Source organism: Palaemon carinicauda, chromosome 5 (assembly GCF_036898095.1).
Source record: "Palaemon carinicauda isolate YSFRI2023 chromosome 5, ASM3689809v2, whole genome shotgun sequence".
Lineage (NCBI taxonomy): Eukaryota > Metazoa > Arthropoda > Malacostraca > Decapoda > Palaemonidae > Palaemon > Palaemon carinicauda.
The window spans coordinates 134,418,325-134,439,409 of NC_090729.1; the positions used below are offsets into that span (position 1 = coordinate 134,418,325).

Below are 21,085 nucleotides of genomic sequence, written 5' to 3' on the forward strand. Positions count from 1 at the left end.
GACAGGCACGAACAGACGAACCCTCGGACGCAACACTGTAACACTTTGCGCCTCGGACGCAACACTGTAACACTTTGCGCATATCACTTTATCACTTCGATTTTCTGTTTTGCACTTATTTCTACCTGAAACACGCAATTCTACCCTTCATTAAAAGGTAGTAATTGCGAAATTAGTCGTATAATGCAAGCTCATAATACCAGCAAAAAACAGAAAACATATTTTAAGATAAAAAGAAAAATCAGTGGCTGGGAAAGAGACTAAACACTAGTTCATATAACTACGTTTTCAAACTCTCACCGCACATAGCCTGGGGACGAGAATAAAAACCTAAAAACGTTTTATCCTTCCTCCCCGTACAGCGACTAGGGACGAGAGTAACTCGAGAACAACGTAACCCGCTTGAACGGAACGTTTTCTCTCCTCTCTCTCCCTCCGTCTCTATCTCTCTCTCTCTTTCTCTCTTGATTTCGCACCTAAGAGAAGAGCCCAATTATATTTCGTCAAAAAAACATGTTATTTGACTAAAGGAAAAAACTGAAAGGTTTTTCAAATAAAAAGTTCCTTTAAAATAGAATTTAAAACATTTAAGCTAAGAAAGAATGAACAAAACGTCAGAATCGATTTACTCTTACTGCAAAGTGAAACCGTGATACACTCTCTCTCTATCGTAACGATAGAGCGCATGTTGAACGTCCTGAACGTCAACAACTGCGTAGCATAAAAAACTAAACGTTAGTTCATCTTTGAAAACAGTACGAAGACTATCAAAGAAATTCTTTCATAAAATATTACATTTAAAAAGATTTAAATTCTTTAAAAGCTAATTACGATATAAAGGGCTCAACTTTGATTAACTTCGGTTCCAAGTTAGGACCGCCTACTATCAGGAAAGGTCGCATATAAACAAAACATTAAAATTTATTTTTATATGTTTATAATAAATGGAAAGTTAATCGAAGAGGTCTAATAAAGGCGGAGAGATATAAAATATATAGATCTATAACGTGATAAGATAATTACTAAAAGCCTAACACACTTCCGTCTAAGGGAAGGGTCGGCCATTTAAAAGTGAAAGAAAGTCCATACTCTCTTTGTCACCATAATAAAATCTATCCAAAACGAGTTCAAGTTTTGAGATGAAGATAAAACACCTGCATAGCGAAAGCTCAAAACTAGAATAGTGTACTTCACCAAATAGTTGTGAAAACAAATCCAGTTAGCAACAGCGAATTAGTAGGTCTTGCCGGTAGCCCGACAGAGAGAAAATTGAGTTCTTTGTTTACATTGAGTACTGAGTACCTGCACGACAGATGGCGCTGTTGAAGTACACCCCCTACCTGCATAGCGATCGCTGGCGGATTTTTAACGTAGAGTTTTCTGTCGAGCAACAGAGTTGCAGCTTATATAATCACCGGCTAAGTTAAATATTGAATATATATATATATATATATATATATATATATATATATATATATATATATATATATATATATATATATAATTATATATATATATATATATATATATATAATTATATATATATAATTATATATATATATATATATATATATATATATATATATATATATATAATTATATATATATATATATATATATATATATATATATATATATATATATATATATAATATAATTTACATCATACAGTACAATATTAAAAAATCTCTCAAGTAAAACTACACTTGCTTCTACTTGTATGAAATAGTTTATTTTTTACTTAATACTAATTTATTATTACTGATTTTAAGTCACTATCCTCAAGGCTATTACTAGCCTAAAAAGTAAGGATAGACGTATTCCATCCACTTAATATTGTTATTATAAAGTAAAAGAATTAGACTACCAATTCACAACATTTGACTCTCATTAGGTTTAGCCATAGGAAAAGATCAAGAACTTGGATAACAGATCAAGAAAAGAATTATGAGAACATATGGAAAGTACAACACATAAAGAAGAGAAGCTGGGGTCAAGAGAAAACTGCAAAGAATCTTTTGTACCAATTACAATGTGTTATATAAGGCACACAATATGAAGTGACCTCTCAACAGGATATGCAATAGAAGATGAACATTTTTTATTTGTCCAATGACAAGTGCTTGGTTGGTATCCTTTGAATAAAATCTTATGATTAAAAGCTTACAGCCTTTTTCTTGTTCTTAATGGCTTAAGCCTAAACTTCTCATATATCAGGCACTAAATATCTACCTGGCCCAACTGCCAAGCCATATGGCCAAAATTCCACAATTAATCATGATTTACATTTTTTCCTTTTCTTTCATGGGAGACCAGTTTTTCAAACCTCTTCACTATCTCCATCCTTTAAGCAGGAGTAACTTGCTTCCTCTTCATTTAAATTTCAACATCAAAATATTTGTAAAATTTCAATCTGCTGTTAGATCTTACACTAGTTCCTGGGTCTTATATTGGCCATACATATCGACTTATCTTACTGTACAGTATACAATTTGTCTAATTAAATGTGTAAAGGAAAAAGCTAAATTCAGAGCAAAAACTCTGATATGCATCTTAAAACTTTCCAAACAGTAGGCTACCTTTAAATTTAGAAGCTCATAGTTTTAATGTTTTCAAATTTTTAAACAAACTGACAAGCACTAATTGATATATTATAAAAAATTGTCCTATCCTATGGCAAAGTAGACAGTAAATTCTTAGGTCAAACATTGGATTTTTACCAATAGCCAGTCTTTGCGGTTATTATACTGCACTGTATTCCTGTTCATCCTCATTGTTCATGTCACTAAATAACAAATGACAAAGACCCTTTATTTCTAAATTTTTCATTTTCCAAATGATCTTAACTCTTGCCCATTTTAGTCAAAGGAACACTATACTGCTCTCCTAATCAATCTAGGTACTAAACGAGGCTATCCATAAAAAATCTGACAGCATCTCTCTTATGAAAATTATGTAAATATATGGTAACACTCTATTATAAAAACTTTAGTCAACAAAATGTTCTGGATATTGGATTATAAACAATATTAAAGTTGTGTGTTTTATTCCGGGACAACAGAACTGCACACCTGTCACATAAAGTCTTCAATTAATCTTAAAAGCACAAATAATAACCTGTTATTTCTTATCTGGATTTGCCCCCATTTGAGTAGGATCTTGAGATGGATAATGAATAATACCATGAGTAAGAGGAGGGGGAGGACCAACTCCAGGAATAGGTGGTGGCTGAGGGAAGAATGCTGGAGGACGAACACCAGGTGGTGGACGAAGAGGTGCTCGCAAATGAGGAGGAAAGAAGGGAGGTGGTTGTAATGGGGGCAAATGTCCTGGAGGTGCTGGTGGCACACCAGGAGGCCGAGGACCCAATGGTCCTAGAGGTGGAGGCCCACCAGGAATTCCTCCCGGTGGTGGAACTGGCGGTCTTGGTGGTGTTTGGCCAGGCGGCCTTGGTGGTCGTATAGTTGGTGCTCCTGATGTTGGAGGTCCTTGACCAGGTGGCAAAGGTATACTGGCTGCTGCAGAAGGTAGGTTAAAGAAGTTATTCTGCAGTTCTTCAGGAGGAGGGGGAAGTGCAGGGAGACCAGGAACTGGTTCTAATGGCTGGGGTGCAATATCTTCTCCTTCTAGGCCTTCTATGCCACCTAAAGCTCCCTGTCTGGCCTGTGAACGACCCCATTTTATATTTAAACGGCGACCCTGTATAATAAGTTTGTTAAAAGTACGTTCAGCAGCTAACTCTGATGCAGTTCTTGTAGTAAACTGAACAAAAGCATATTGCTGTTTAGCCACAACATTAACACTTCGTAATTCGCCATACTGATAGAAATGATCACGTAGTTCCTTTTCTCCAATTCTGTCCCCAAGGTTACCCACATAAAGAGTTGTAATTGACTTATCCTCTGGTGGCTCCAGCCGTGGCATTGCTGCTGCTCTCTTAAGAAGTTTGTCTGCAACAGGGTCATTAACACCATAATAACGGTCTTTGATATTCTGATCAGCGAGCGGATCATCTGGGTCTGTTGGTTTCTCATGCCGATAAGGACATTCCTCTCCTCTTTTACATTCTCCTTTGACCCAAAAGGAACAGATGTGAGGTCTATTACGCTTGTAGTATGGTGTTGTGCGAGCAAGACGAAGCAACATTTCTGAATGTGTTTTTGTTTTAGCCAAGACTCCTCCAGCTGTGCTCCCATCTGATGTTGCTGCCATCTGACGCTCCATATTCTGGATGTAGAATTCTTTATTGACCTCACTCTTGGGCATGTCATCAGTTAAGCTTAAAGCGGAGTCTCTCACCTGAAAATAAATGAGTCTTGAAGGTAAAATATCCTAATCTTACAGCACATAATTCAATTTAATACTTACCCAAAATGTATTGCTGTCACTTCATTGAAGGATAGATTTTACTATAATAAATAGAAAGTTTACTCTCCTTGATAGGGAGAGCTGGAATTTGGATCCAACTGCTACGGCTATGGCAGCTTCCCACTTAATGTCAACCCCATTTTAGTTGGTATGATTACTAATAAAAACGTGCATCATAAAAAGAGGAAAAAATTTTATTTTCATTAGTAAAATAAATTTTTGAATATACTTACCCGATAATCATGTAGCTGTCAACTCCGTTGCCCGACAGAATTCTACGGGAGGGATACGCCAGCTATCACTATACTAGAAGGGGGTGTACTCACAAGCGCCACCTGTGGCCAGGTACTACAGTACTTGTTGTTGACGCCACCTCACTTTTTCCTCGGTCCACTGGTTCTCTATGGGGAGGAAGGGTGGGTCAATTAAATCATGATTATCGGGTAAGTATATTCAAAAATTTATTTTACTAATGAAAATAACATTTTTCAATATTAAACTTACCCGATAATCATGTAGCTGATTCACACCCAGGGGGGTGGGTGAAAAACCAGTGTACAAGACTAAAGGATAGCTAAGTATCCCGTATTTCATATAATCAGTTATCCACAATAACAATGAAATAATAAGTACCTGGTAAGGAAGTCGACTTGAACCGTTACTCTGCCTTTAATAAGATCGTCTTCCTTACTGAGCGCAGCGTTCCTCTTGGAAGGCTGAATCAACTCAAAGGTGCTAAAGTATACAGGGCTGCAACCCATACTAAAGGACCTCATCACAACCTTTAACCTCGGCGCTTCTCAAGAAAGAATTGACCACCCGCCAAATCAACAAGGATGTGGAAGGCTTCTTAGCCGACCGTACAACCCATAAAAAGTATTCAAGAGAAAGGTTAAAAGGTTATGGGATTATGGGAATGTAGTGGCTGAGCCCTCGCCTACTACTGCATTCGTTGCTACGAATGGTCCCAGGGTGTAGCAGTACTCGTAAAGAGACTGGACATCTTTGAGATAGAATGATGCGAACACTGACTTGCTTCTCCAATAGGTTGCATCCATAACACTCTGCAGAGAATGGCTCTGTTTGAAGGCCACTGAAGTAGCCACAGCTCCCACTTCATGTGTCCTTACCTTCAGCAAAGCAAGGTCTTCTTCCTTCAGATGAGAATGTGTTTCTCTAATCAGAAGCCTGAATAGTAAGAAACTGAGTTCTTAGAACTTGGAAAAGAAGGTTTCTTGATAGCACACTATAAGGCTTCTGATTGTCCTCGTAAAGGTTAAGACCTTTTTAGATAGTACCTAAGAGCTCTAACTGGGCAAAGCTCTCTCCAGTTCATTCCCCACCAAGTTGGACAGGCTTGGGATCTCGAACGACTTAGGCCAAGGACGTGAAGGAAGCTCGTTTAGCAAAAACCGAGCTGCAAGGAACATGTAGCCGTTTCAGATGTGAAAACAATGATCCTGCTGAAGGCGTGGATCTCACTTACTCTTTTAGCTGTTGTCAAGCACACGAGGAAAAGAGTTTTTAATGTGAGGTCCTAAAAAGAGGCTGATTGGAGAGGTTCAAATCTTGATGACATAAGGAACCTTAGGACCACGTCTAGATTCCAGCCTGGAGTGGACAACCGACGTTCCTTTGAGGTCTCAAAAGACCTAGGGAGGTCCTGTAGATCTTTGTTGGTGGAAAGATCCAAGCCTCTGTGGCGGAAAACCGCTGCCAACATACTTCTGTAACCCTTGATCGTAGGAGCTGAAAGGGATCTTACTTTCCTTAGATATAACAGGAAGTCAGCAATCTGGGTTACAGTGGTACTGGTTGAGGAAACTGCATTGGTCTTGTACCAGCTACGGAAGACTTCCCCTTGAGACTGATAGATTCTGAGAGTGGATGTTCTCCTTGCTTTGGCAATCGCTCTGGCTGCCTCCTTCGAAAAGCCCCTAGCTCTTGAGAGTCTTTCGAAAGTCTGAAGGCAGTCAGACGAAGAGCGTGGAGGATTGGGTGTACCTTCTTTACGTGAGGTAGACGTAGAAGGTTCACTCCTAGAGGAAGAGTCCTGGGAATGTCGACCAGCCATTGCAGTACCTCTAAGAACCATTCTCTCGCGGGCCAGAGCGGCGCCAACCAACGTCAGCCGTGTCCCTTTGCGAGAGGAGAACTTCTGAAGTACCCTGTTGACAATCTTGAACGGCGGGAATGCATACAGGTCGAGATGGAACCAATCCAGCAGAAAAGCATCCACGTGAACTGCTGCTGGGTCTGGAATCGGAGAACAATACAACAGGAGTCTCTAGGTTATCGAGGTAGCGAACAGATCTATGGTTGGCTGACCCCACAGGGCCCAAAGTCTGCTGCAAACATTCTTGAGAAGGGTCCACTCTGTGGGGATGACCTGACCCTTCCGGCTGAGGTGATCTGCCATGACATTCATACCGCCCTGAATGAACCTCGTTACCAGCGTGAGCTTTCGATCTTTAGACCAGATGAGGAGGTCCCTTGCGATCTAGAACAACTTCACGAAAGAGTCCCTCCCTGCTTGAAGATGTAAGCCAGGGCTGTGGTGTTGTCAGAGTCCACCTCTACCACTTTGTTAAGCTGGAGGGACTTGAAGTTTATCAAGGCCAGAAGAACCGCCAACAACTCCTGCAATTGATGTGAAGTGTCCTTTGCTCCTGATTCCATGTTCTCGATCATTCCTGTCCGTCCAAAGTCGCACCCCAGCCCGTGTCTGATGTGTCCGAGAGGAGACGGCGGTCGGGTTTCTGAACAGCCAAAGGTAGACTTCCTTGAGAAGAAAGCTGTTCTTACACCACGCGAGAGAAGACCTCCTCTCTTCGGAAACAGGAACTGAGACCGTCTCTAGCGTCATGTCCTTTATCCAGTGAGCAGCTAGATGATACTGAAGGGGGGGAGGTGGATTCTCCCTAACACGATGAACAGGGCCAGCGATGAAAGTGTCCCTGTTAGACTCATCCACTACCTGACTGAGCATCGGTTCCTTCTCAGCATGCTCTGGATGCATTCTAGGGCTTGGAAGATCCTTGGGGCCGACGGAAAAGCCCGAAAAGCTCGACTCTGAAGATCCATACCCAGGGAGACAATGGTCTGGGATGGGATGAGCTGAGACTCCTCAAAATTGACCAGGAGGCCCAGTTCCTTGGTCAGATCCATAGTCCATCTGAGAATCTCCAGACAGCGACGACTTGTGGGAGCTCTTAAAAGCCAGTCGTCTGACGGAGCCGGACACAAGATCATGGTACTGCTGCACAGTCTGTGAACTGTCAACCATGGGGAAGCGAGGAAGTACAGTGACAACCCGAAGCTGTCTAGACTGTCTGGGTCGTACAGACAACTCCTTATCGGGTTGCTGAGGTTGCCGCACTGCGTCACAACAAGTCACTTCTGCTGGTTGTTGAACGTCTTCCCAGTGACACACTGACTCCGTAAACAAAAAATCCTTTAACAAGGACTAAGCTTGGACTGCATGTCTTGCAACACAGCTCAAGGTCTATGGGAGCAGGTGTGGTAACAGACGGGGTTAGTGACTGAAGTGGAACCATTACCTTCCCTGGAAGCATGTTATGCTTAAATAAAAGTCCATAGGAGGCTACGCAGCTAAAGGCTCCTCTCCAAATGACAGAGTCCTCAAGGGAATATCAGAAGGAGGGAGAAAAGCACTTTCTCATCTACAGGGACCATATCCGAGAAAAGTTAAGTTCTCTCAGTGAGGGTTTCAATGGTGCAAAAGCAGCAGACTAGAAGGCAACGTTATGAAACTGCTTGACAGTCTAGTGAGTTGGCAACAACCAAAGATGTATGACTGAGAAGCATGCAGTAAGGTATGCAGAGCATGTTGTATGCAGAGCATGCTGTATGCAGAGCATGCTGTATGTAGAGCATGTTGTATGCAGAGCATGCTGAATGCAGAGCATGCTGTATGCAGAGCATGTTGTATGCAGAGCATGCTGAATGCAGAGCATGCTGTATGCAGAGCATGTTGTATGCAGAGCATGCTGTATGCAGAGCATGCTGTATGTAGAGCATGTTGTATGCAGAGCATGCTGAATGCAGAGTATGCTGTATGCAGAGCATGTTGTATGCAGAGCATGCTGTATGCAGAGCATGCTGTATGCAGAGCATGCTGTATGTAGAGCATGCTGTAAGGTAAGCAGAGCGTGTTGCATGGCGTTTAACATTTCTCAGAAATTCCATGACCAGTGCTAGAGTGCTTCATGCATGCTTGCATGGGGTTTTAATATCAACATAATATTACCTTACATTCATAACTCATGATTCATTTTTGTTTTGAAGATATTTTTGCCATATTTTGCGATATTGTTAAAAATATATTGCAAGGAATACATATATATTTTTATATAAGTAAGACAAATAACCTCCATTATCATAATGTTTGTGTAGGCATACATGTATATGATTACAAATGCAAGTTATGAAAGTAATGAGGTGTTATTATTGTCATTTGTTATTTCTCAAGTTGAGGAGAAAGTGGCAGATGCATGCGTTGAGGTGGCTGACTCATAGCATGAGGTTGCTGCCTCAAGAGTTGCGCTTGCTGTAAGGGTTGCGGATGCGCAGTAGCAGGTTCCTGAGGAACGAGTTAAGGTTCCTGAGGTGTGAGCTGCGAGAGTAGAGGTAGCGGCTGCGCAGAACGCAGTTCTTGTCTCGCGAGTTGAGGTTCCTGAGGAGCTAGCCTAAGCTGCAGCGAGTGCTGAGGTGGCTGCCTCATTGATGGAAGAGGTTGTCGTACCTCAAGAGATTGTTGCCTCTCTGGTGGAACCGCAAGCGGAAGCGGAGGAAGTAAGGCATAAGATTCCTGCTCCCATTGCTGAGGTTGCCTTAAGGAAGGCGGAGGTTGCTGCACACCGCTGGTAACTGGCAACTCAGTACGCGGTAAGGTATCCTGAGGAACCTCAACATCGTACGCCTGGCAGACTGGACTGCGGTGAGGCGGAGCGATCGCAGGAGGAGGTGTAACCTTCTCAGCCTGACACTCACGCATTAAGACCGCAAGCTGTGACTGCATGGACTGCAGCAAAGTCATCTTGGGGTCGGCAGACGCTAAGGTCTGCTGAGGCAAAGCCTTAACAGAAGATGAGGTCTGTTACGGCAACACCTTACCTCTCTTAGGAGGTGTGCAGTCACCTGATGACTGAGGAGAGTCAGAGCTAACCCAATGACTGCATCCGGGTTGTAGAACTCTAACTTCGTACGTCTGGCATAGGTCTAGACTTTACGTTTAAGAGGTCTTGAGACCTGAGACCAGCGTTTTCTCCCCGAAATTTCTTCTGCAGACGAGCAAAATAAGGGCTCAATCGTCTGCGGGTGGGAGTGACGGTCTCTGTAAGACACGCCCGCAACCACCGAGGATACTTCTGTGCGCCGATCAAGGCCTGCCGAATCCTTTTGCCCTTCGACATTGCTTCTCCCCTGGGCTTGGGAGCTTGCAAGAGGTCCCGGACTGGGAGGACGACTGGCACGCACAGAAGTACCCTCACGCACAACACTGACACTTTGCGCTAATCACTTATCACTTTTGATTTTCTGTTTGCACTTATTTCACTGAACTCGAAACTTTAAGTGGTTTGTACCTGAAACACGCAATTCTATCCTTTCTCAAAAGTTAGTAATTGCGAAAACAGAATTACAATGTAACAGAAAAATCTAATGAAAGATAAATAATTCAGTGGCTGGAAAGAGACTAAACACTAGATCAAATAAACTACGTTTAAATTCTCTCACCGCATAAAGCTTGAGAACAAGAAAAAACTCTAGAAACGTTTACCTTCTTCCCCTAAAGAGACTAGGGAGAAGAGTAAAAACGATAACAACGTTACTCGCTTGAACGAAACGTTTATCCTCCTCTTTCTCCCTCCGTCTCTATCTCTCTCTCTCTCTCTTGACTTAGAACCTGAGAGAAGAGCCCAATCATATATATCGTTAAAACATATTATTGTTAAAGGAAAATATTTCCCAAAATGAAAAGTTCCTTTGTAGAATTAAAACCATTAAGTTAAGAAAGAATGAACAAAACGCTAGACACGGTTACTCTTACTGCAACGTGACACCGTGAAAATTCTCTCTCTATCGTAACGATAGAGCGCAAGTTGAACGTTCTGAAACGTCAATAACTGCAGAGACAAAACAAAACGTTAGTTCAACTTTGAAAACAGTACGAGACTATCAAAGAAATTCTTTCAAAAACATTAAAATAGCATAATATGTTAACAGGTAAAACCGAAATGACGGGCTCAATGTTAATTAACTTCGGTACAAGAAAAGACCGCCTACTATTAGGAAAGGTCGAATATAAACAAATATAAAAATTAATTTTAATAATTTTATAATAAAAGGAAGTTAATCGAAGAGGCCTATAAAAGGCGGAGAGATATAAAATAAATCTATAACTTTTGTTAAGCAAAATTAAGAAAGAGAGTCTATACTCTCTTAGACACCAACACTTCCGTCTAAGGGAAGGGTCGGCCATTTAAAGGTGAAAGAGAGTTCATACTCTCTTCGTCACCATAATTAATCAATTTAATTCCAAAAGCTAACTAAGCTAATATAGAAGTTTCCAGTATAGCGAATAGCTGCAAATTTTAGAGAAATACTTCACCAAACCGTGAACAATACTCCAAAATCATAAGCGTATCCAAGAACGTCTTGCCGGAAGCACGACAGAGGAAAAAGTGAGGTGGCGTCAACAACAAGTACTGTAGTACCTGGCCACAGGTGGCGCTTGTGAGTACACCCCCTTCTAGTATAGTGATAGCTGGCGTATCCCTCCCGTAGAATTCTGTCGGGCAACGGAGTTGACAGCTACATGATTATCGGGTAAGTTTAATATTGAAAAAAAAGGGTTAGAGGCTTTCTTCCTTGAATTTTGGGTATGAAAATGACAAATCTAAAGCAATTTTAACATTTCTTTATGATACAAACCTTGAGCTCTTTATTAGGGATATACTTTTGGCAAAGCTGGAAGACTAGAATTAGGACTATTGTCAAGGTGTAACCACCCCACCACTATTTAGCGGGGTGGGGGGGGTTAGTACTAGCTACCCTACTTTGCTTACACACACCTTGGTTCTATCGTCGCTTTTGATTGCAGACAGGACTTACCAGGATATAGGTGATGGCGGGCCAAATTTATATAAAGAGCTCAAGGTTTTAACTCTTGGAAAAAATACAAATTACTTTAAATTTGTCATTTGTTCTGACACTAAATACAAACCATTTCGCTCTTTATTAAGAATGACTCACCCCTTAGGTGAGTGGAAGTCCTAACCAACTGTCTAGCTTTTGAACTGGGGATTTTCCCCATTCGTGCTACACACGTATATAAGGGAAAACCCTGACACCTAGCTAAAACCTAGGTGAAATAGCACGCTTTAGCAGCCTGGCAATCTGTGTGATTATGTGATACTATAGTGCTCCCAAACGAAAGTGGCAGTCGAATGACAGTTCTTCTTAATATTTCGTATAGACTTCAAATAATTTCGTACCTTCACGACCTCTCGGTGAGGATACAAGAAAACAATTTGCCCAGCTTGACATTTTCGTATTAACTGATTTAGCGTGTCGGACTAATCCTATTCTTCTCTGAGAATGGGTGACCTAAATTTTAATCTTTTGATTCTTTCTGGGTTTTTTTCTACCTACAGAGTTTTTCAGCACACTGGAATTTTTTTGTAATTCTTTTAAACATACACACAAACACACACACAATATATATATATATATATATATATATATATATATATATATATATATAAACATAAATATGTGTGTGTATATACATATGTATGTATGTATATACATATATATATATATATATATATATATATATATATATATATATATATATATATATATATATATATATATATATATATAAAATTAACTCAATATCATATTCACTCAGATAAAGATGTAAATATAATAGAGACACGTGCGCCTTGTTTTTAAATACATTAGAGACTTTTAGTCTATTTCAATTTCTTTTCCATTGGCCACCTGGGAAAAATAGCCGAAAAGGGAACTACTGTATATCTGGGATAATGACCGATGGAACTGCCCCACCTTTAATACCTTAATGCATCTTCTGCTTCTCCGGGTAAAATGACCGAAATATTTAAGATTCGATGCGAAAAAATAAGCTATCAGCTGCCACTTTCGTTTGGGAGCACTATAGCAGTGTGATTAGTCTAGGTAAGAATTCTCAGAAACGTAAGAATCTTTGAACCAACAATAGACGTTATCCAATCCCACCTTGTATACTGTATATCTGTATACCACGTTACACAAGGGAAATGGTTTTACCTACAGACAGAGGAGGCCAGCTTGCAGAGTACCATAGGTGCTGTCCCCCCAGAGAGGGGAAGATGAAAGAGAGCCAGTCATTCTTGTCATTCATCCCTGACTTAATCCCAGGATAATTTTGCCCTCCACCATCTGCTACATGTCCATCAAATCCTGAGGTGTTTAAACCATTTGTTGTGTAGCCACCACAGGGCCAATGGAGAATGTCTCCATATTTATGTGAGTTACGTCTTGCTGGAAGTGGTGAAGGTCATCATGCTTTCACGCACCTGCTTGTAGGATCTGTGTCACAAAGTTTTCTTGAATGCTAACGTCCTGGGCTCTGGGTAGTCTCGTTTGCGGAGAAGGATCAGGGTTCAACACTTGGTCTATGACCTTTTAAATCTAAGCAGAGATCGAGTTCTTCATGATCCTCCTCTTGACCTTCCCCGTGCTGACACTCGGGGGTGAGTTGATCTGGATCATCAGTTACATTACGAAGACTCCAAATACAGAAGAGCCCAAATCTAGGATCCACTTCTCTTGGATTTTAAGTCTTGGTGATAAACTCAGGGATGAAGTCGAGCATTACCTCTCCCCGTTGCCTTGAATGGGAGATGTCGTACGAAAGACCATGGAGTTCACAGTCTCTCTTGGCTGAAGCTAACGTAATCAGGAAAACCGTCTTCAACGTCAGGTGAAGATCTGATGCTTGTAGGTAGTAGGTTCACCAGGGCACCAGCCGCCTGTTGAGATACTATCGCTAGAGAGTTATGGGCTCCTTTGACTGGTCAGACAGTACTACAGGGGATCATTCTCTCTAGTTATGGTTCTTTCCCTTTGCCTACACATACACCGAATAGTCTGGCCTATTCTTTACAGATTCTTTTCTATTCTCATACACTTGACAACACTGAGATTACCAAACAATTTTTCTTCACCCAAGGGGTTAACTACTGCATTTGTAATTGTTCAGTGGCTACTTTCCTCTTGGTAAGGGTAGAAGAGACTAGCTATGGTAAGCAGCTCTTCTCGGAGAAGGACACTCCAAAATCAAACCATTGTTCTCTAGTCTTGGGTACTGCCATAGCCTCTGTGCCATGGTCTTCCACTGTCTTGGGTAAGAGTTCTCTTGCTTGGGGGTACACTCAGGCAAACTATTCTATATAATTTCTCTTCCTCTTGTTTTGTTAAAGTTTTTATAGTTTATATAGGAAATATTTATTTCAATGTTATTACTGTTCTTAAATTTTATTTTTCCTTGTTTCCTTTCCTCACTGGGCTATTTTCCCTGTTGGGGCCCCTAGGCTTATAGCCTCCAGCTTTTCCAACTAGGGTTGTAGCTTAGCAAATAATAATAATAATAATAATAATAATAATAACAATAATAATAATAATGGAGTCGTGGATCATAGGGGGGCACCCTTCAGGGACCGAAGAATGCGAACCATGCTCCATGGAGAAGGTCTAACTTCCGATTGAAACAAGTAAGCGCAAAATTCTGCATAAGGAGAAATAATACCAACAATGAGGAAATGTTAACTCCTTTCAGCCTATAGGCAAGGCTCAAGGCTGAGCGGTAGTCTTTAACTGCCAAGACTGAGAGTAATTTTTCCAGCCAAAGTTATCCAAGGAACTCCGCTAATGCTGGAAAGTGGCATCGAGGGGAGAAGTACCCCTTCCCCGACACCAACCACAAAAGCCACTCCCCTTAGCCTGGTAAACGGCAACTGAAGATTTCCGGAAGTAACCGGACCATCCTATTCACAATTTGTTGCGAAAAGCCTCTTTGATATGCTGGATAGTCTCCAGACATAGGGATCCTGCGGCTTTGTGGAAGGTGTTCCCGTGTGGTTGTCTGAGTAAATCAGCTGAAGAAGATCCAGGAACCATTCTGCATGATGCCATAGCGAAGCTATGAGGGTCACCGCTACGTTTGCAGATGATCTTGTCCTGTTGAGTACCCTTCTCCTCAGGCAGACTGTGGGAAAGGTGTCAACGTTGCAGTTGTCAATTCTGTTGAAATGCATCCTGCTAGAGGGCCTCGGGATCCAAGACTGGTGAACAGTAGGAGCCTGTTGTTTAGGGATGTTGTGACAGATCCAGTGTCGGGGAACCCACTATGTCAGGACTTTGTTAGCTACTGGATGATTCAAAGACCACTCAGAGGGCACAATCTGAGTCCTGCTCAGATGTCCGCGAGTACATTCCTTTTACTCGGAATGAAGTGGGGCGATAGGGACGCTGAGTCGTCTTCTGCCCATCTTAGCATTGCCACTGCTAGAATGCAAGGTGCCGCGATAAGGTTCCACCTTGTTCGTTTATGTAAGCCACTACCATGGAGATGTAGCTCATCAACATCATTGAGTATCCTGAAGGGAGTGAAGGAACTGTTGGAGGGATAGAAAACTGCCCTCATTCTAGGAGGTTCATGAGAGAGAGAGAGAGAGAGAGAGAGAGAGAGAGAGAGAGAGAGAGATCTAACCATCTGAGGAGATTGGGACCTGATACTCCACTGGTCACCCAGCATTCCCAGGACAGGTGTCCTTGTCAGATGGAGTAACTTCTCAGACGGGGTAATCAAAGAGATTGCAGCGAATCTAGTAGAGAGAAGGAGCTACCATCTTTTTCAGTCTTTCTAATCTGCTTACAGAAGGGAGGACTTATAGCTTGACGTCTATGAGTACCACTAGGAATAGTAACCATATACCAAAACAGGTGCCCAAGGTTACAGACAGGTAGCAGAAGAGGCAACCTAGTCGCTAACTCACACGGCACGTCAGCCCAATAATAATAGTAGTAGTAGAAGTAATAGTACTAGTGGCCCGATGAACGTTTGTGAACGCTGACGAGAACTGGAAAGCCAATGAAGTTTGTGCATCCACATGTGCGGGCCCTTAAGGGGACCGTCTGCCATTTTTTTTTTCTAATGATCCAAATTACACAATTTCTATATATGTTTTAGACATACTGTATATAATACCTTCATCATATAAGAATTTCAAGTCTTTTGATCAAAAACTTTTGTATTTATTAGCAAAAATCATGATTTAAAAAAAATATTTAGGTACATTTTTCCCCACTACTATAATACCAATTGTATTGAAACTTATACCACAAAAACTACTCTAACAACCAAACAATTCTGTCAGACAGAATTTTGATTTTCCTTTCTGTTTTTTTTAATGAATTTTTATTTTTTTCCTCGTCTAGACAGAAAATAATCGTGAAAAAAAAATGTAAAAAGAAAATCAAAATTTTGTCTGACAGAATTGTGGGATTTTTATTCTTCTTTTCAACGATATGTTTTCTCTAATATCGAACAACAAATAAGTGAGAAAAATGTACCTAAGTGGGAATAAGTATGTTTTTGAGTTATGAGCTCCCAAGATTTGCAGCAAACTTTCACTTCTTTTCTAAAAGAAATCAAGATAATATTATTATGATAACTTTTATTGTTTATTCCTACATAAATGCACCCTAAACGAGGTATTTGAACCCTCAGTTTACTATTCCTATGTTATGAGTTGCCAGCGATCTCTAATTGTTGCCAGTGTTTTAGTTAGCAGCTTTCAGCTTTGTACTCTTATCCATGTTTCCCTCTTTCTTGGTTCATTTTTCTTGTTCTCCACTTACTTTTTGTTCTTTCTATCACCTTATGTAACATTGGCATTGCTATAAAATTCCAGAGGACGTTGTGAAAGCACAATCAACATACGAACTTCAAGTAAATAAACACATGCATTATAATTTCTATATGTCTTTGGAAACTTTGCTGTTTTCGTAGGTGGTAGTTTTCATTCACGTACCCTCTACCAATGCCTTTCATTTCTGCCAGAAGTACGAGATTTCGATACATGAGAGAGAGAGAGAGAGAGAGAGAGAGAGAGAGAGAGAGAGAGAGAGAGAGAGAGAGAGATCATGAAAGCATTTGGCTGATATAGATGGCAGTTTAAATTGAGAGAGAGAGAGAGAGAGAGAGAGAGAGAGAGAGAGAGAGAGAGGGAGAGAGAGAGAGAGAGAGAGAGGGAGAGAGAGAGAGAGAGAGAGGGAGAGAGAGAGAGAGAGAGAGAGAGTTGAACATTGTTATTATAGTATTTGTATAAATGGGAGTTTTAAATAATTCGAGAGAGAGAGAGAGAGAGAGAGAGAGAGAGAGAGAATTAAAGTATTTGTATAAATGGCAGTGGTAAATAAATCGAGAGAGAGAGAGAGAGAGAGAGAGAGAGAGAGAGAGAGAGAGAACTGCGCATCTGTCAAACTCAGTCATACAGACGACGCCATAAGGATGACGTCATCATCTAAAGACCGCTATATCTTCATTGTTTGGAAAAATGATTGACTATTTGTTCTTTCTATAACCTTAGGTAACATTGGCCTTGCTATAATGTTCCCGAGGGCGTTGTGGAAACACAATGTACATATGAACTTCAAGTCAACAAACGTATGCATTATAAATTCTATACATCTTTGGAAACTTTGGCTTCTGTTATTGTAGGAGTAGATTTCGTTCATCTACACTCTACCAATGCCTTCCATTTCTGCCAGATGTACGATAGCTCGAAACATAAGTGAAAAATCACTATAGATATGCAAAATTAACACACAAAGACGATTTTGTCAAACTCAGTCATGCAGACGACACAGTAAGGATGACGTCATCATTTAAAAACCTCTATATCTTCGTTATTTGTAAAAATAATTGGCTGAAACTTCTGGGGAGTATGTACAACATGTTTACGCATACATAGAAGCAATAAAACGATTTTCGATTTCTGAAAGTTGTTATGTCAATACCCCATGGCGGACGGTCCCCTTAAACATCTGCATGACCTCTTGAGTCGCGTCGAGAGCCAAAGCTCATACGGAGAAGTTCTAAAGATAAATAGCACTGAGAATCCATTCCCACTGTACTTGTGTGAAAACAACAAGTTCCGAGTGAGGTATTAAGCACCAAGACTTCCAAGTGGGCTGTCCCTCGGTAGCACAACCCGTAGAAACCGTAGGTTGAAGTTGCGTGTGCTACTGACGTTAAAAGCGAATCGAAGTAGCACACCCCTATGTGCTATTGCAGACATGAGCTAGCATAGATGAAGCAGTGCTAGCTCTTGCTCTGGATAGAGTCTAGCGTGTGTCGTTTAGATGAGGAGACTTGCTAGGAGGCCCGAAAAGCGATCGTTGAAGCAGTAGCGCTTGAAGACTTTTGTGTATGATGAGTAGAGAAGGAGTGTCTCGCTGGGAAGAGCAGCTGCACAGGATCTTCACAGGTATTTAGTCCTCCCAGGTAAAGTACATTGCATAAAACCTTTCACTTGAAAGAGATGCTTGATAGTTTCCTTCCTTAAAGTGCAAAGTACTTCACTACAGTACATGATGGTACCTCTGAAGGTGGGGCTGAGAAAGAGTAGGTCATTGGGGTAGTTCTCTTGGCCCCTAAACAAGGAGGATCAGTAGATCTGGATATAATTCGATGTATGGCCACCTGGGTCCATTCTGAAACTCAAAATTGTGAAAAACCTGTTGATGTCAGAGGTAGGTAGAAGGGAGGAAAGGCTTTCGCATCCAGGTTGTCCTGTGGGTGTTGAAAAGTGTCCTCGAATGACACCCAAGGGTTTGAAATGGGGGAGCAGAACACTGGCAGATTCCTGATCAGCCATATGGCAAACAGGTTGATATGCACCTGCTTCGTTAACTCTTAAGACTATGAGACAGTTCCTCCTTCCTTGTTGATGAAAGCTATAACTATAGTACTGTTGATCATCAACAAGTGTATGCCCTATCACACTTTGTTGGAAAGCATGCAGTGATACGAGCTCAAATTTCCAACTGCTTGATATACTGATGCTTTTCTTCTGGGAACCATACACCTGAGGCAGCTTCATTCCCCATCCTTTGATACATCCAAGAAAGAAGTATCTCTCTGGAGGTGGGTTGATCGTTCAGCCACCAGAAAAAGTTATCTTATGCATCTTATTTCACTGGAACCAGATGGGAAGGGAGATTGCTGGCTGCAGACTAGTGATCTTTCAGACACTAATGAAGTGACCTATGGTAGGGATATGCCCATGTGGGACGAGTTTCTCCAATGAGGAAAGAAGTCCCAGACACTGCAATTGCCAAGCTGGGAGTTCAAGCTTGAACAGAAATGGGAGCACCCCCTCTCTGAGCCCGCTCATGAGATCATCTGACGAAAAGACTCTTGCTGCTGCCATGTTTATCAGCATGGCCAAGGTACTACTGTACATCCTTTGCTTGGGAATGAGACTCCACTTATCCAGATTGGAGAGGGGGGAAAAAAATGAATCGCAGGTAATTTCTGTATGACTGATGAACAGGTATTCAAAAATAAGCGTCTTTTTGATCCACCAAAAACATGAAGTCTCCCTTTAAGATGGTAGACCAAATTGTAATTTTCGTCTCTATGCTTTGCGGAGTTTGATAAACAAACTTCAGCGAAGAGTGGTTGATGATTAGTCTCCAGTTCCCAATTGACTTCTTCAACAGGAAGAGTTGACTGTAACAAGGTAATAGACTACGAAATTAATTACTTTTTTATAAGCATAAATTGAAAACTTAAAGGCAGGTGGGACATTTTCCATCGCAGCTGTGAATTGCCATATTTTCCGTATCATAAGACGCACATTTTTCCCAGAAAAATGCCCCCAAAAATCACCCTGCGTCTTGACACAAACTAAAGGTTATATAGGGGAGTTTGATAATCCTCAAACACCCAACTAATGACATACAAGCACTCACTCTCACAAGATATAAAAATGGAGTTTTTATGATAAAACAAAGTTTTATGAATACTTACCTGGCAGTTATATATATATAGCTGAGTCTCCAACTGCGGCAGAATTTAATCGAAAATCGCGGCAACCGCCTTGTGATGGTTGTGTGGTTAGATGGTTAACAACCCTTACAGGGTGGTACTTGGAATCATTCCCGTTTTCTGTTCCTCAGATTATCTTTGCCCGACCTGTCTCCTGAGGGGAGGTGGGTGGGCTTTAAAATATATATATATAACTGCCAGGTAAGTATTCATAAAACTTTGTTTTATCATAAAAACTCCATTTTTATGAATAGAACTTACCTGGCAGTTATATATATATAGCTGATTCACACATTTGGAGGAGGGAAACAGACAGAAAAACATAGTTGGGGAAACAACAAAAGAGTTGTAGGAGAACAAACACCTTGATTCCTTACCTGCTAAGGTAGCTGACTTCAAAGGTAACTGCCTCTAGAGTCGCTTTCCCTTAGGAGTGTTCAGCCAGGAGTAGACCTGCTACGCTGCAAACAACTCAATCGAGTCTGTCAAAGGGGTAGGATCAACAACTTGACTAGACTTCAGAAAACTACCTTCCCATATAATAAAAACCTGCAACCTTACTAAAGCTAACCATCTAACCTTGCAGAAATAGATATAAACTATCTATCTGGACTGAGGGAACCGTACCACAAGACGAGGACCTCAGACAACCATAAAAAACACAAACCCATATACAAGTACATAAACTAAGGTTGAGTGGGGGTAGTAACTCCTTTGCCTAATACAGAAGCCGCAGCTACGTATGGGCCCAAGGTATAACACTTGTCATAGTCCACTCTTACCTCTCTGAGGTAATGAGAAGCGAAGACAGAGTTGCTCCTCCAGAACGTTGCGTCCATGATCTGCTTAACTGACATATTTTTCCGGTATGCCAGCGAAGCAGCAATGGCCCTTACTTCGTGAGCCCGTACTTTTAACAGGGCGAAGTTTTCTTCCTCACAAAAGAGGTGGGCTTCCCTAATAGTTTCCCTCAGGAAAAAGGACAAAGCGTTCTTTGACAGGGGTTTTTGAGGATCCTTCACCGAACACCATAAGGAGTTGGAAGCACCCCTCACGCTCTTAGTGTGGGCCAAATAAGCCTTGAGAGCCCTAACTGGGCAGAAGAGGCTTTCCTGTTCCTGACCCACTAGATTCGTGAGGTTAGGGACTTCAAAAGTCCTGGGACAGGGTTTCGAAGGGTTCTCATCCTTGGCGAGAAAGTCGAACCTCAACGCACAAACCGCTCCATTTAGGGTGAAGCATACACGCTTCTCGATTGCCTGGACCTCGCTGATCCTCCTGGCAGTCGCTAGAGACAAAAGGAAGAGGGTTTTCTTAGTCACATCTCGCAGAGAAGCTTGCGAGATAGGCTCAAACTTCCTGGAGCACAAAAACTTAAGCACCACATCCAGGTTCCAAGAAGGGGGTCTTAAGTGCACCTGCTTCGTTGTCTCAAAAGACCTAATGAGGTCCTGCAAGTCCTTATTCTGAGATAACTCTAAGCCTCTATGCCTAAAGACGGTTGAGAGCATGCTCCTGTATTCTTTAATGGTAGATACAGCCAGCTTAGCATCCTGCCTGAGGTACAAAAGA

General features: G+C 41.3%; 1 protein-coding gene across 1 annotated transcript in view; it reads right to left on the reverse strand.

The window, feature by feature from the left end:
- Positions 1-3,029: 3,029 nt before the first annotated feature.
- LOC137641489 (pre-mRNA-splicing factor RBM22) overlaps positions 3,030-21,085 on the reverse strand; it is a 66,575-nt gene continuing 48,519 nt past the window's right edge. Inside the window, exon 4 of the mRNA XM_068374108.1 lies at positions 3,030-4,299. Within this exon, the coding sequence (XP_068230209.1) occupies positions 3,121-4,299 (1,179 nt within the window). The 3' untranslated portion in view covers positions 3,030-3,120. The remainder of the gene's footprint in view (positions 4,300-21,085) is intronic.